The 13,114-nt window shown below is 45.9% G+C and overlaps 1 protein-coding gene across 7 annotated transcripts; it reads left to right on the forward strand.

Annotated features, from left to right (window-relative positions):
• Positions 1-1,559: 1,559 nt before the first annotated feature.
• On the forward strand, positions 1,560-12,270 carry LOC106732919 (alpha-1,4-N-acetylglucosaminyltransferase-like). Of its 7 annotated transcripts, none has more exons than XM_075937289.2 (5): positions 1,846-3,372; positions 6,751-6,871; positions 7,696-7,795; positions 8,056-8,492; positions 10,928-12,270. In XM_075937289.2, the coding sequence occupies exons 4-5, from the start codon at positions 8,082-8,084 to the stop codon at positions 11,516-11,518; spliced, it is 1,002 nt and encodes a 333-aa protein (XP_075793404.2). In that variant the 5' UTR covers positions 1,846-3,372; positions 6,751-6,871; positions 7,696-7,795; positions 8,056-8,081; the 3' UTR covers positions 11,519-12,270. The 7 variants fall into 7 exon arrangements, with proteins under 7 accessions (XP_075793402.2, XP_075793404.2, XP_075793403.2 ...); XM_075937288.2 differs by having other exon boundaries at positions 7,696-7,746; XM_075937287.2 differs by having other exon boundaries at positions 1,560-1,917; positions 7,582-8,492.
• Positions 12,271-13,114: the final 844 nt, after the last annotated feature.

The raw sequence follows: 13,114 nt of genomic DNA on the forward strand, positions 1-13,114 counted from the left end.
ATTGGGGAAACTATCTTGGTAATGGGTGAGATAGTTCAAATGTTTGTTAAGTCCTTGTTGGAAAGTGTCGAATTTTAACATGAATGACAGTTCAGAGGATTCCCTTTCAAGTGCAGATGTAAAAGGTCTTTGTAGCAGAATGCAGGTGGTTAAGTCATTGAGAGAGTGTCCTTTCTGGTTAAAATGGCAAGAAACTGTTTTCTCTTTGTGATCTTGTCTGATATCTGTTTTGTGGGCATTAATCCTTTGGCGAAGTGTCTGAGATGTTTGTCCAATGTACATAGCAGACGGACACTTTCGGCACATGATAGCGTAGATTATATTTCTGGATGCGCAGGAATATGTGTTCTTGATCTTATAACTCACTTGGTTAGGTCCAATAATGGTATCAGCAGAATGAATATGTGGACAAAGCTGGCAACGGGGTTTGTTGCAAGGGAAGGTACCAGGGTTGGTATTAGTGTGGTATGTCCTGTGGTGGTTGGTAAGAATCATCTTGAGGTTAGGTGGTTGTCTATAGGAGACTATGGGTCTGTCTCCCAGAGCCTCTTTGAGTATGGTATCCTGTTCCAATATAGGCTGTAAGATCTTTACTCAGTGCTAAGTGGATAGTATTGAATTTACAAAGGAATTTGAATGCAGCTGTCTCCCTTTGTCATAGGGTTGTAAAATTCTTTTGCAGAAAGAGGCTTCTTTCAAATCCATAACTGACTGTCCAGGCTGGTTAAAATGCTCTGTTACAGTTTTTACATCACAGAGGTAGGTTCCCGTGTGGCTTAGCGGCTAGGGTGTTCACCTAAAGCTTGCTGGCGGGTGGGTTTTAGTCCCATCCTCGCCCTGGGAGAAAACTGACAGAACTAGAGCCAGCTCCAGCAGCAGAAATGCAGGATAAGGTCACCCTGAAAGTAGACTGGTGGGGTGGGTTCTCTGATCTGGGTCCAGTTATCTTTGAGGGGAGAGACTGTCTGGTTTGGCCATTATCCATTGCAGACAGCACATGAGAGGATGTGCAGGTGGATGAGTCTGTAATACTGTGGCTTATGTGGTTAGTCCTGCAATGGTGTTTCTTCTTTGGCCAGAGATGGCAATGGGGTACATAGCAGGGATAGTGTGACCTTACTGGAGTTCTGATGTGACCATGCAGAATATGATTGTGCCCACTGTTGTATGTTAGCCCCAAATTCTGTACAAATTGGTAAGTAAGGCATCTATTGAAAGCTGCTGATTCTCTTCATACTATTTGTGCGCATGTCTGATTGTTACTTTTAGAGTGATAAGCATTGGCAATTTTCTGACATTCCAAGTATTTGCTCCTGAGAGAGATCAACCGGCATCACCTGCCTATTGTAACAGGGTGGCTAGTCTAGTGAATCGAAGTACTTGACGGACAATGAACCATAAGTGTTGCCAATACACATCTGAAGAATTTTGCTGTGAACCTGCATTCAAGCATGTACGCCTTAGCTGCTTGCCAAAAAAGGACCCGGACAGGTGACTTAGTCATGTGAAAAACTGCATTTTGGAAGTTCCTGCACACAAGGAGAACAATGGAATTCCCTCCAGCTGGGCAAGGGTATAAAAAGGGGCCCAGAGTTTCCTCCATTTGTCGTCACTCCAGCTCATCAGGTCAGAAGCAGTTTTGCCATGAATTGGGCCTGGAAGGACTGATGCCCCCTCCTAGCACAGGATGTATTCCAGAGACTTATGAGACAGCAGACTTTCCACCTCGGCTATAAGCCTGCACCAGGAACTTTGCAACTGGCGTACGTATGTAACCTGATTTCTTTAAAGTTTACTCTCATCTTTGGTATGAAACTTTGGGGTACATCCTGCCAAAGACGGGAGCATCGATCTGGACTGCCAGAGCCCCCGCTCCTCCATCTGTGATCAATCCGGTTGGCCGTGGACCACGGACTGGTAAATATAACATCAACTGGTGGGACAGTGTGCGTGTGTGTGTCTGTATGTTTGTGTGTGTGTAAGCATATGCTAACTGCTTTGCCGTGGTATTCTCAATAAACAGGGCATGTTGCCTTTTGCCCCATAAAGTCCTCCGCCCCGCGTGTTATAAGCATAACAAAAGAACAGTTGCCATGAGTCAGCAATGAAATGAGGATCTTAGAATAAAAGACCTGAGGGACCCATGCTCAGAGAAAGGAATCACTTCCAGAAAGAAAGCCGCTAAGAGCGAACTGCAATCTTTGCTAATGGACAGAGATGCTGTAGAAGAAATCTCAGAGCGCAGGAGGTTTTGAAAAAAGCGGAGCTCGATTAGGAAGAAATATTTGCCGAGATTCATGTAAGGGAGAAGTAAAGGAGCCCTGAGCTGGAGAGAGGAGCTGCTGAAAGAGAGAAAGAAGTCCAGGCCAGGCGAATGGAGCGACCAGCAGCAGAGGAGAGACTCAGCGAAGCTGAGCAGGGAGTTGCCAGACTAAACTCCAGATCAAGGGGGAAATGGGAAGAGCGGCAGAGACGGTATCCGCTTGGGAGTCGTGTGTCACTGTGTTGCTCTGTGCTTTGATGATGACATGGCAGAAATGTGCAATCCGGCTGATGTCATAACCCAGCCCCCAGAGGAGTCTGAATGCAACTCTGCTGTCCCCTGTGACTACCAGGGAGATTTGGGAAGGAGGGTCGGGGGGAATTGACTCCGGGCAGTTGTCTGTGTCTAGCCAATTTTACTGTGACCAAGTGGAGAGTTTCTCTCAGTGTCTGCCTGGGGGAGAGAGCTGTGTGTCTGGCAGGAGGTTGCTGAAGGCCTGTCTCAGGCTCAGAGGCGAGGCTGGAATTCATTCAAGGACAGGAGTAACTCAGAGATCAGGACGATGTTTCTGTGCAGCAGATTCCAGTCCGGCTGAAGCCGTGACTAAGGGACAAGATCAAGTTTGTCGTACTGCTGGACGGAGGCCTAGTAAAGCTTGTGGAAGAGAAACCTGCCCAGGAAGAACTCGATTTGTTGCAAATAGCTTTGTGGGATAAACCCCGGTGTGTGGAGACCAGCTGGAGCCAGGGACAGAGGAAAGACTGTCTTCAAGGGTTGGTCTGTGTGGAGCAGAAGCAGCTCGGCTGGGAAGGCAGAATTTCTCTCCAGTGCTTTGTGTGTGGAAGGGGCCTCTCAGCTCACCATAGCTGAGAATAACACAGCTGTCCCACAGGTTAACCCTAAAATGCTCGCCCGCCAATGGTATTGAGCCAAGGATGACAAAAAGAACGGTACATGTGCGCTTGCAATGGATTTGTTCTTGTTGCTGGTTTCCACTTTTGTAACCAATGTGCTGCTGCTACCCAGAACTGTAAACCTGCCCAATGCGCATGATCTTTTGGAAAAACCCTGGGACATGTTCAGAGTGGTACATAATGCCACACCGTACGGTAAGAGATCTAGTAATACTGATATTTCCCAGTTGTTGGTGCCTGTAACTTGTGTTGGAGCTTCTCACATGAGAGAGGGCATTCCACACTTAACGTGCTATATGAGCAGGGAAAATGAGGCACGCCGCCATCTTGCTTTCATGGCTAAATGCCGGGATTGCTACACTATGGAGAATATGAATATCTACATTAACTTGGTGTTTATTTGGTTCCAGACATTGGCCAGAGCTTGTAGAGAGAAATTAACTTTAGCTTTTGGCCGACTCACCTAAGAAATCATATATAGAAATCATGGTACAAAAGCAGATCAGATCCACTGTTGATCTGAGCAATTATTGTCCTGCATTTGTCACAGAGTTCAGTGATATTATGACGATCGTATTGAACCTTACAATGATGAACCCTGTTTTAGACAAACATGGTTTTCACAAACCTTTCCAGTCACACGCTGCTATTTCTGATACAGAATTAGAACCTGTAGCAACACAGAGCCAGGCGTGGGACAGCCCTGTGACACACGCAGCCATGCTACTGGCATCCCTTCCGGCATCACTCTGGCCGTGGTGGGGTGACATTCTTGGCTTCTCGGTGTGAACATGCAGAATATTGTTGTACCTGCCGTTGTAGGTTTGCCCAACGTTTTGTACAAAGTGGGTCAAGGGAGGTGTCTATTGAAAGCTGATACTTTGCTGGTTGTGTTTCTACTATTCATGTGCATGTCAGAGTCTTCTATTTAGAGTGATAAGTATTGGCCATGTTCTGACATTCTAAGTATTTGCTTCAGAGAGATATCAACAGGCTTCACCTGCCTATTGTAACAGGGTGGCTAGTTAAGTGAATCAAAGTACTTGACTGGCAATGAAACTTAACCTTTGCCAATACACATTTGAGGAATGTTGCTGTAAACATCAGCCTCTTCTTTCTTTAATAAACCTTTAGATGTTAGATTACAAAGAACTTGTCCAGGGTATGTCTCCACTTGCCCCTTAGTTCGGACTAAGGAGGCAAATGAAGCATACCAAAGTTGCTAATGATGCGCAGGATTTAAATATCCTGCGCTTGATTAGCATTTTCGTGGCCGGTCGCCATTTTAAAAAGTCAGTAGCCCGAATTACCACGCCGCGTGTAGACGCAGTATTCCGTTAGGAAAGGTTCCCTAAATTTAACTGTTTCTCCTCATGCAATGAGAAGTAACAGTTAAATCAAGGGAAGGGTTTTTTAATGAAAAACCGTGTCTACACGCGGCGCAGTAATTCGTGCTACCGGTTTTTTTAAATGACAACCGGACGCAAATATGCTAATCAATCATGGGATATTTAAATCCTGCGCTTCAAAAGATTAATGGACCCAAATCAGACATCAAGAATGGGAACACACACATACCTGTACCTCTCTATTACTATTAAACCTGTAGAGGAACATTTTAACCTGCCTGGACAGTCAATAATGGCTTTGAAAGTAGCCATCTTTCTACAAAACAATTTCAAAACCTTTCTCAATGGGAGACAGCTGAACTAAAGCTTCAGGGGGCAGCCAAGTGAGTCTGAACAGAATAAACTTAGAAAACAACAAATGGCCTGGTAGCACTTTATAGACGAACAGAACATGTAGATGGTATCAGGAACTTGCGTGGGCACAGCCCACTTCTTCAGATGACTGGGGTTTTGAGTTTAGGATGTGGATGTGATATACCTTGACTTTAGCAAGGCTTTTGATACGGTCTCCCACAATATTCTTGCCAGAAAGTTAAGGGAATGTGGATTAGATAAATGGACAGTAAGATGGATAGAGAGATGGCTAGAAGACTGGGCCCAGCGGATAGTGATCAACGGCTGGATGTCAGGATGGCGGTCGGTTTCTAGCAGAGTGCCCCAAGGTTCGGTTCTAGGACCAGTTTTGCTCAATATCTTTATTAATGACCTGGATGAGGGGATGGATTGCACCCTCAGCAAGTTTGCGGATGACACTAAGCTGGGGGGAGAGGTAGATATGCTTGAGGGCAGACATAGGGTCCAGAGTGATTTAGACAAATTGGAGGATTGGGCCACAAGAAATCTGATGAGGTTCAACAAGGACAAGTGCAGAGTCCTGCACTTGGGACGGAAGAATCCCAAGCATTGTTACAGGCTGGGGACCAACCAGCTAAGTAGCAGTTCTGCAGAAAAGGACCTGGGGGTTACAGTGGATGAGAAGCTGGATATGAGTCAACAGTGCACCCTTGTATCCAAGAAGGCTAATGGCATATTAGTTTGCATTAAGAGGAGCATTGCCAGCAGATCCAGAGATGTCATTATTCCCCTTTATTCGGCTCTGGTGAGGCCACATCTGGAGTCTTGTGTCCAGTTCTGGACCCCCCACTACAAAAAGGATGTGGACGCATTGGAGAGGGTCTAGCGGAGGGCAACCAAAATGATTAGGTGGCTGGAGCACATGAGCTATGAGGAGAGGCTGAGGGAGTTGGGTCTGTTTAGTCTGCAGAAGTGAAGAGTGAGGGGGGATTTGAGAACAGCCTTCAACTTCTTGAAGGGAGGTTCCAAAGAGGATGGAGAGAGGCTGTTCTCAGTGGTGACCGATGGCAGAACAAGGAGCAATGGTCTCAAGTTGTGGTGGGAGAGGTCCAGGTTGGATATTAGGAAAAACTATTTCACTAGGAGGGTGGTGAAGCACTGAGATGGGTTCGCTAGGGAAGTAGTGGAGTCTCCTTCCCTAGAGGAGTTTAAATCTCGGCTTGACAAAGCCCTGGCCAGGTTGATTTAGTTGGAATTGGTCCTGCCTAGAGCAGGGAGCTGGACTTAATGACCTTCTTAGGTCTCTTCCAGCTCTATGGTTCTATGATTCTATGTGCAGACCCAAAATAAATAGGGAAGAAGGAAGATGGGGGAAGGAGAAAAAAGGAAGGGAGCGGGAAACAAGAAGCAGAGGGTATAAAATTATCAAAGGGAAAATCAAGTAGGCAGAACTGGCAATCTATAAGCACCTAAGGACTGGATAGTTAGAAGAAGCTAATATTTTTTTTCTTCCCTCCTCTCCCCTCTCTTCTCTTTATTTTGGTTCTGCACATCCTAAACTCAAAACTCCTGTTATCTGAGGAAGTGGGCTGTACCTACGAAAGCTCCTGATACCGTTTACATGTTTTGTTAATCTTTAAGGTGCTACCAGACCATTTCTTGTTTTTTAAGTGTAAGCTGAACTAACGTTCATTTGCAAATTCAGCACAATCAACTTAAAACTGAATAAGCATCTTAACTGGTTAACGCACTACAAAGGCAATTTCCCCCTCTTTTGATAGTCTCATCTCCACTTCAACTGCTGTGAATGAATCACTTCCATGCAGATTTGATTAACGCAAGTAACTTCTCTCTTTTGTTGTCCTTATAGGTAGCCTCCGCCTCTGAATCTTCCACTCCGATTCATCTGACGAAGTGAATTTTACCCATGGACACTTATGCCCTATGAAGTCTGTTGGTCTCTAGGGTCACGTCTACACAGCAAGGCTAAAGTCAGAATCAGCCACACAACTTGAGTAACATCAATTGCGTAGCTTAAGTTGCAATAGCTTATTTCGGATTTTGGCACTCTCTACACAGCAGGAAGTCCGAATTAGAGCACTCTTCCTCCAACTTCCCTTACTCCTCGTAAAGATAGGGTTGCAGGAGTTGGAGTAAGATGTCCTCCAGCTCGACATTATTTCAACATTATGTCAAAATAACTGTTTGCTGTTTGTTGTGTAGACACAGACTAAGTTATTTCAGAACATCAGCTTTTCTGCAATAATGCTGCTGTGTAGATACAGCGTAAATTGCCACAGGACTCCTCCTTGCTTTTGTAAATACAGACTAACCCAGCTAACACCCTCTGAATTATTTTTGGAGTAAAACCCATTGAATTCATCGGCTCTTCTCTTTCTTGAGAAAACGAGTACAGAATGGGGTTCCCTTTGGAGAGCTGAGTTCTGCAGAAGTAAAACAAGGAATAGACTCATGGCATCACTATTGTGGTCTGTAGCCATCATGATCTTAAATAAGGGGTCTGTCTTATGTAATATAACATATGAAAACGACATACGGTGGCAACTGGCAACTGTAGATTTCTCTTACTGCAGCTTTCTGCATTGTGTAGTTGGAGGAGCGATTCTAAATGTAGTTCACTAATTGAACAAGCCATAGGGATTTCAGAAGCTAAAACTTTTTTTCTATCAACACCCAACAGAGCAAACAGCTTGGGAATTTACTCGTCAAATCATATTTATACGAAACAGCAGAGAGAGGGTGCTTTGCAAAGTGAATCTGCCCAACCTGTGTGTCTTTGCATGTGTTCCCGCAGTCTGCTGAGAAACGGAAATTGTAAGGCGAGAACTCTCAAGAAGAAGAGCAGGTAGTTAAACAGGGCAGATTAGAGCCGTTCATTCCCGTTTTATGAGGTTGTAAGTGTATGTCCAGCATGTTAGTGATGAGATGTAATTGTAACTGTTACTTTGAAAACACAAAATTTAGTATTTTATCAATGATTTTAAAAAACAAAAAAATACGATTTAAATTAAAAAACTGATTTTTAATATATTTTTTTAATCATTGCTTTGTGTCCACCCTGGAAATTATCCAAAGCAATGACACCATTTGAAATCCTGTCTTGTCTCCCAGCGGTAATGAAAGATTCACTGACACATTGTTTGTTTTTGTCAAGATTCGTCTGTCCAAAGAGAAGCAAGAATGTTGAAGGGGATCAAAATAGGGCTCGCACTCACTTTTGTCTTTGTCCTGGCCTTTGTCTATAAACGTTTCCTGCCGCGTGGCCACAGCTTCTTTTGGACGCCGAGTCCTGAGCTCTTCGCGACACAAAAGGATGATGTGAACCAGACCAGCAGCATCATCTTTGTGGAGACCACATACCGCTTGCAGATTCCTCCGTTGGCTTCATGTTCTGTGGAATCTGCTGCCAGGGCCTACCCCGACAGACCTGTTCTTTTCTTCATGAAAGGGCTGAAAAATAACACATGGCGGGATTCAAGTTCCAATTCCACAGCCTTGGCTCTGCTATCTGCAATGGAGAATGTCTTCCTTCTTCCTCTCCTGATGGAAACTGTTTTCCAGGAGACACCTCTGCTCCCATGGTATCATAAGGTGAGGGGAAACACGAAGGGGGAAATATTTTTGAACAAGATTCAAAGTAGAAGTGGAGGGAAATGAAGGTTTTTACACTTTATTCAAGTTTTGAAGCCGTTGTCATTTTGCTGTACAGAGTGTGGGCCCCTTTTTCATGACATTTTCCCATGCATTATATATTCATTGGAATTGTTACGGACATTGTCCATTTCCTGGGGGCAGGAGTTATGGCAAATGGAGCATTTCCATCGTCATTTCAGTATTTATATTGTCTCAAAGTGGTGAATCCCCCTTTTTCCAGAAAGGCAAGAGGTCGATTCAAATGTTTTTGACACATTTCAGGCATCATGAATGTAAAGTGAGGATTTGCTGTTTGGGAAATATGATTTCAGTGCTTGTTGAATGTCTGGGAGTCACAGAAATGTCTGGGCACAAGATTTAGAAGCAAGAGAGAAATGCAGAGGTCAGTTTGGGTGGGGTGTTCTAGTCTTTACCAGCTCCTTTCAGAAGGGTTATTTTGAGAGTTCACTCCCCTTGGAGTTCTTGCTTTGGCCTATTTGAAAACACAGGCTGGAATCCTCCTAAATGTTAGGAGCTAGGATCACTAAAGTTGGTAGGAAGCTTTCTCTTCTCATAACTTAAAAACAAGGTAAGACTTCAGTTGTGCCAGGAAATTGGGATGTTCCTAGAATGGGATTGCTCCTCACAAAACTGTACAGAAAAGGCAGGTGAAAGGAGATGCTGGGGGCGAGCTCCCTTCTCCCCATTGGGGACTGCCCCATCTCTGGACCTTCCCCCAGGTGTTCTTTAGAGGGAGATAGTCTCCCCCCCCCCCCGATTCAGAGGGGGACATTGCTAGCTGTTCCCCTTTGTCAGGGAGTGAGGGGAAAGTGCACAGTTGGTTGCATTCCCCACTCTGGCTGGGGAGTACAAAGGGCAGATGTACCTGGACCAGCCCCAGCTGGGGACATGCGCCCTTCCCTCTGTTTTACTGGCTGGAGCTGGAGCAGCCATGGAGAGATGCTTCCCACTTAGCACCAAGCTCCTGCAGTGAGAGAGCGCTGGGTTAGTCCTCCCCTCCCCAGCATCCTGAACCCCTCCTCCCCAGGTCCAGTATTTAAATGAAGAAAAACAAGAATTAGTTGAATTAAGGCCCTGAGCCAGGCCGGGAAAATCTTCTAGTTTGTTTGTAAATGAAAGCGGGGAGTCGTGGGAACGAGCAAGCACCTGGCTGCAATATTGGTACACCGGCCCGCCCTGCCCTCAATAAGGCCTGAAGTTCTCTCTCACTTCTTATCCTCTGCAGAGATTACCAGCAGAGGCCCCTTCCAAAGCCCTGAAAGTCAGTGAGAATCTCTCAGTGGAATCATAGGGGCTTTTGGTCAGACATTGCGTGTGCCAATTGACATGGGGGGCTGTTTGGGGGAAATAACAGTTAAGGGTTAGTGATAATGAAGGGTAATAATAATGAAGGAGAACTGCATAAAACTGAGGCAGAAATGAAAAGGCCCAGTGCCAAAACTGACATCTTGACAAGCAATAAAGTCAAAGAAACAGTGAGAGGCAAAAAAATAAAATAAAATAAAAACAAAATAAAAGAAACTTAACAAAATGGAAGTGAAATCCAAGTGAAGACAGTGGAACGGAGCATAAACTCTGACAAGTGTAAAAATACAATTTTAAAAAGCCGAAAAGAATGTGAAGAACAGCTCGCCAAAGTCTCTAAAAGTAATAGCGAAAAGGACAGTAGAAGCAGGAAGCCAACTAACCCACCAATGGGGCCACTGAACGATCCAGATGCTAAAGGAGCACTCGAGATAAACGGATCAAACAGATAAATTACCCTGTAATAAGACACCCCACACCAGATGGCATTCACCCCAGAGTTCTGAAGGAACTCAAATATGAATTTGCAGAACTACTAACTATAGTGTCAGCGGGGTGGCTATTTTAGTCTGCACTGGCAAAACCAATGAGGAGTCCTGTGGCACCTTAAAGACAAACACATTTATTGGGGCATAACCTTTTGTGGCCAAAGAGGATGGATCTGATGGGCAGGAATAGTGTCCCTACATTCTGTTCATTCCCTCTGGGGCACCTGGCAGTGGCCACTGTCTGAAAATAGGATCCTGGGCTAGATACTTAGTGTGACCTAGTATGGCCCTTGTTATGTTACTAAGATTCAGATGTTATAATTCTTGGGTGTTTCCTTGGGGTTTCCTGTGCCTGGGACACTTGTACAATGACACTGAACAAAAGCTACATGTGCTCTTGCCTTTTTCCAACAGTGTGTCACACCTGAGCAAGAAAAACGGCCGTTATTTGAGGAAGGGATTACAGTTAGGACAGACACGGCTGAGAGTTTTGTAGAGGACATAGCTAACGAAAGCAGATATTGAGATGTTTCGAAGTGGAGTCAATTGCATCTCTGTGATCCCTTTCCACCTCTGCAGGTTAATCCAGCCCAGGAAAGGTACTGGCTTCATGTCAGCTCTGACGCTAGCAGACTTGCCCTCGTCTGGAAATACGGTGGGATCTACATGGACACCGATGTCATCTCCATGAGGCCTATTTTAATGGAAAACTTTGTGGCGGCCGAGGCGTCCCAGGTCTCCGGAAGTGCGATTTTTGGCTTTTCTCGCCATCATGGGTTCCTCTGGGATTGCATGGAGGATTTTGTTCAAAATTACAAAGGAGACATTTGGGGATACCAAGGGCCCAGCTTACTAACAAGGAGGCTCAAAGCGTTGTGCACCCTGACCGATTTCCATAACGTAGAGGATATAAACTGTCAAAACATTTCCTTCCTGCATCCTCAGCGTTTCTACCCCATCCCCTACTCGGCTTGGAATCGGTACTTTGAGGTCTGGGAGAAGAGCTTCAACTTCAACAACTCCTATTCCCTGCATCTGTGGAACTACATGAACCGGGAACACAAGCGTGTGGTTGCAGGAAGTAACACCTTAGTGGAAATTCTCTTCAAAACATACTGTCCCACCACGTACAAGTTCCTTATTCAAGGCCCAGAAGTCAGTGTTCCATAGGCAACAAATCAAGACTGAATGACGGCATTAGCAGAACAACGTGACTCTTCCAGCCCTGACAGCCCTGGGACTAAATCAATTGTGCACAACACGGATCTCCTCTGAGTCAGTGACTCCCAGCCATTTTCTGTCTGTTAGTGACTTGGTAGGAGAGAACCACTAAGAATCCATCTCTTCTCCCAAGGTTCTCCAGGAGTGAATGAAATCAGTAGGCAAGCAAGGGTGTAAATACCATTGTGGATGACTTGATAAGCACCTAAGTGATCTGGGAGCCTGAGTACTAGTGTGAAAGGTCACATTGGCTTTGGGGTCCAAAGCTCCTCTGAAAATCAGGGCGACTCAGGAACCAAAGGGCCAGATGTTCAACAGCGTTTAATGCCTAGAGATGCCCCTAAGTGTACTAGAAAATCCCATTGGGCATCTGTCCTCCCCCTCAGGTGCCTCAATGCCTTTCAGAATTTGTTCCTTTAGATGTCTTTGGAAATTTTGCCCAGCTGCTTGCTGCGAGTGTCTATAGCACCCTGTGCAATGAGCCTGAGGCTTCGCCCTGCTACTGTAATATTGATGTTCAGTAACTGTGAATACAATAACGCTCCATGAACAACAGCCCACACCTCCCGCACCCTCCAGATGTTCACTACGATTGTTTCAAGTATCAGAGGGGTAGCCGTGTTAGTCTGAATCTGCAAAAGCGACAAGGAGTCCTGTGGCACCTTATAGACTAACTGAAGTGTAGGAGCATAAGCTTTCGTGGGCAAAGACCCACTTCGTCAGATGCACGTCACATGCATCTGACGAAGTGGGTCTTTGCCCACGAAAGCTTATACTACGATTGTTTGTTTTCCTTCTCCTTTTCTCCACCCCGCACAGTGGGTGCAGGCAGGGGGCTGCTCCAGCCCTGCAGAATTCACCATCCCTGACATGCCACAGACAGCGGCAGCTCCCACTGGTATGAAACAGCCCCTGTCTGTTGCCCAGGAGACCACTCCTGCCTGTCTAGGGCGGATCAGACCTCCCACCCCCAACCAACCCATCCCATATAAATCGGTTAACTTTCAAAGTAGGGTAGCTTCTCTGACTGCCAGACATGGCCCTGTGTACAGGGTGGCAGCTGCTCCTGGGGGTCCCTAGGTCTTGCCAGACCATGGAGGTTGCCAGACCAGAGAGTCCCGGACCAGAGAGGTTCAGCCTGTATGTTGATCTAGATCCCTCTGCTAACACTTTAGGGCCACCATAAAGTCAGCCTCCGCCTGCACAAGATCGCTCTCAGCCACACCCAAACTTACACCCGGCAGGTTCAACAGGCAACCAACTAGAAGCCGGGCGACCGACTGCACCAGCCTGGCCCATGAATCAAACAGAGAAGGGAACGTCATTGGCACATTATTGATTTGTTTGTTTTTGGGACATTCCTGCTGGAAAGAGCCGGGCCGGCCTCACTCCCAGCCAGCTCCATTCACACGAGGACAAAATGGGGCAACAGAGTCCAGCCCCCTCTGGTTCTCCAACCAGGAGGGGGGCACTTACCCCTGTCTTGTTTCCGGTGTAGCAGCCCTGTTCAAGATGGCCCCGCAGAAGATTGGCTGCTTTTCAATC

The sequence above is a fragment of the Pelodiscus sinensis genome, chromosome 10 (assembly GCF_052426305.1).
Source record: "Pelodiscus sinensis isolate ZL-2025 chromosome 10, ASM5242630v1, whole genome shotgun sequence".
In the NCBI taxonomy this organism is placed as follows: Eukaryota; Metazoa; Chordata; order Testudines; family Trionychidae; genus Pelodiscus; species Pelodiscus sinensis.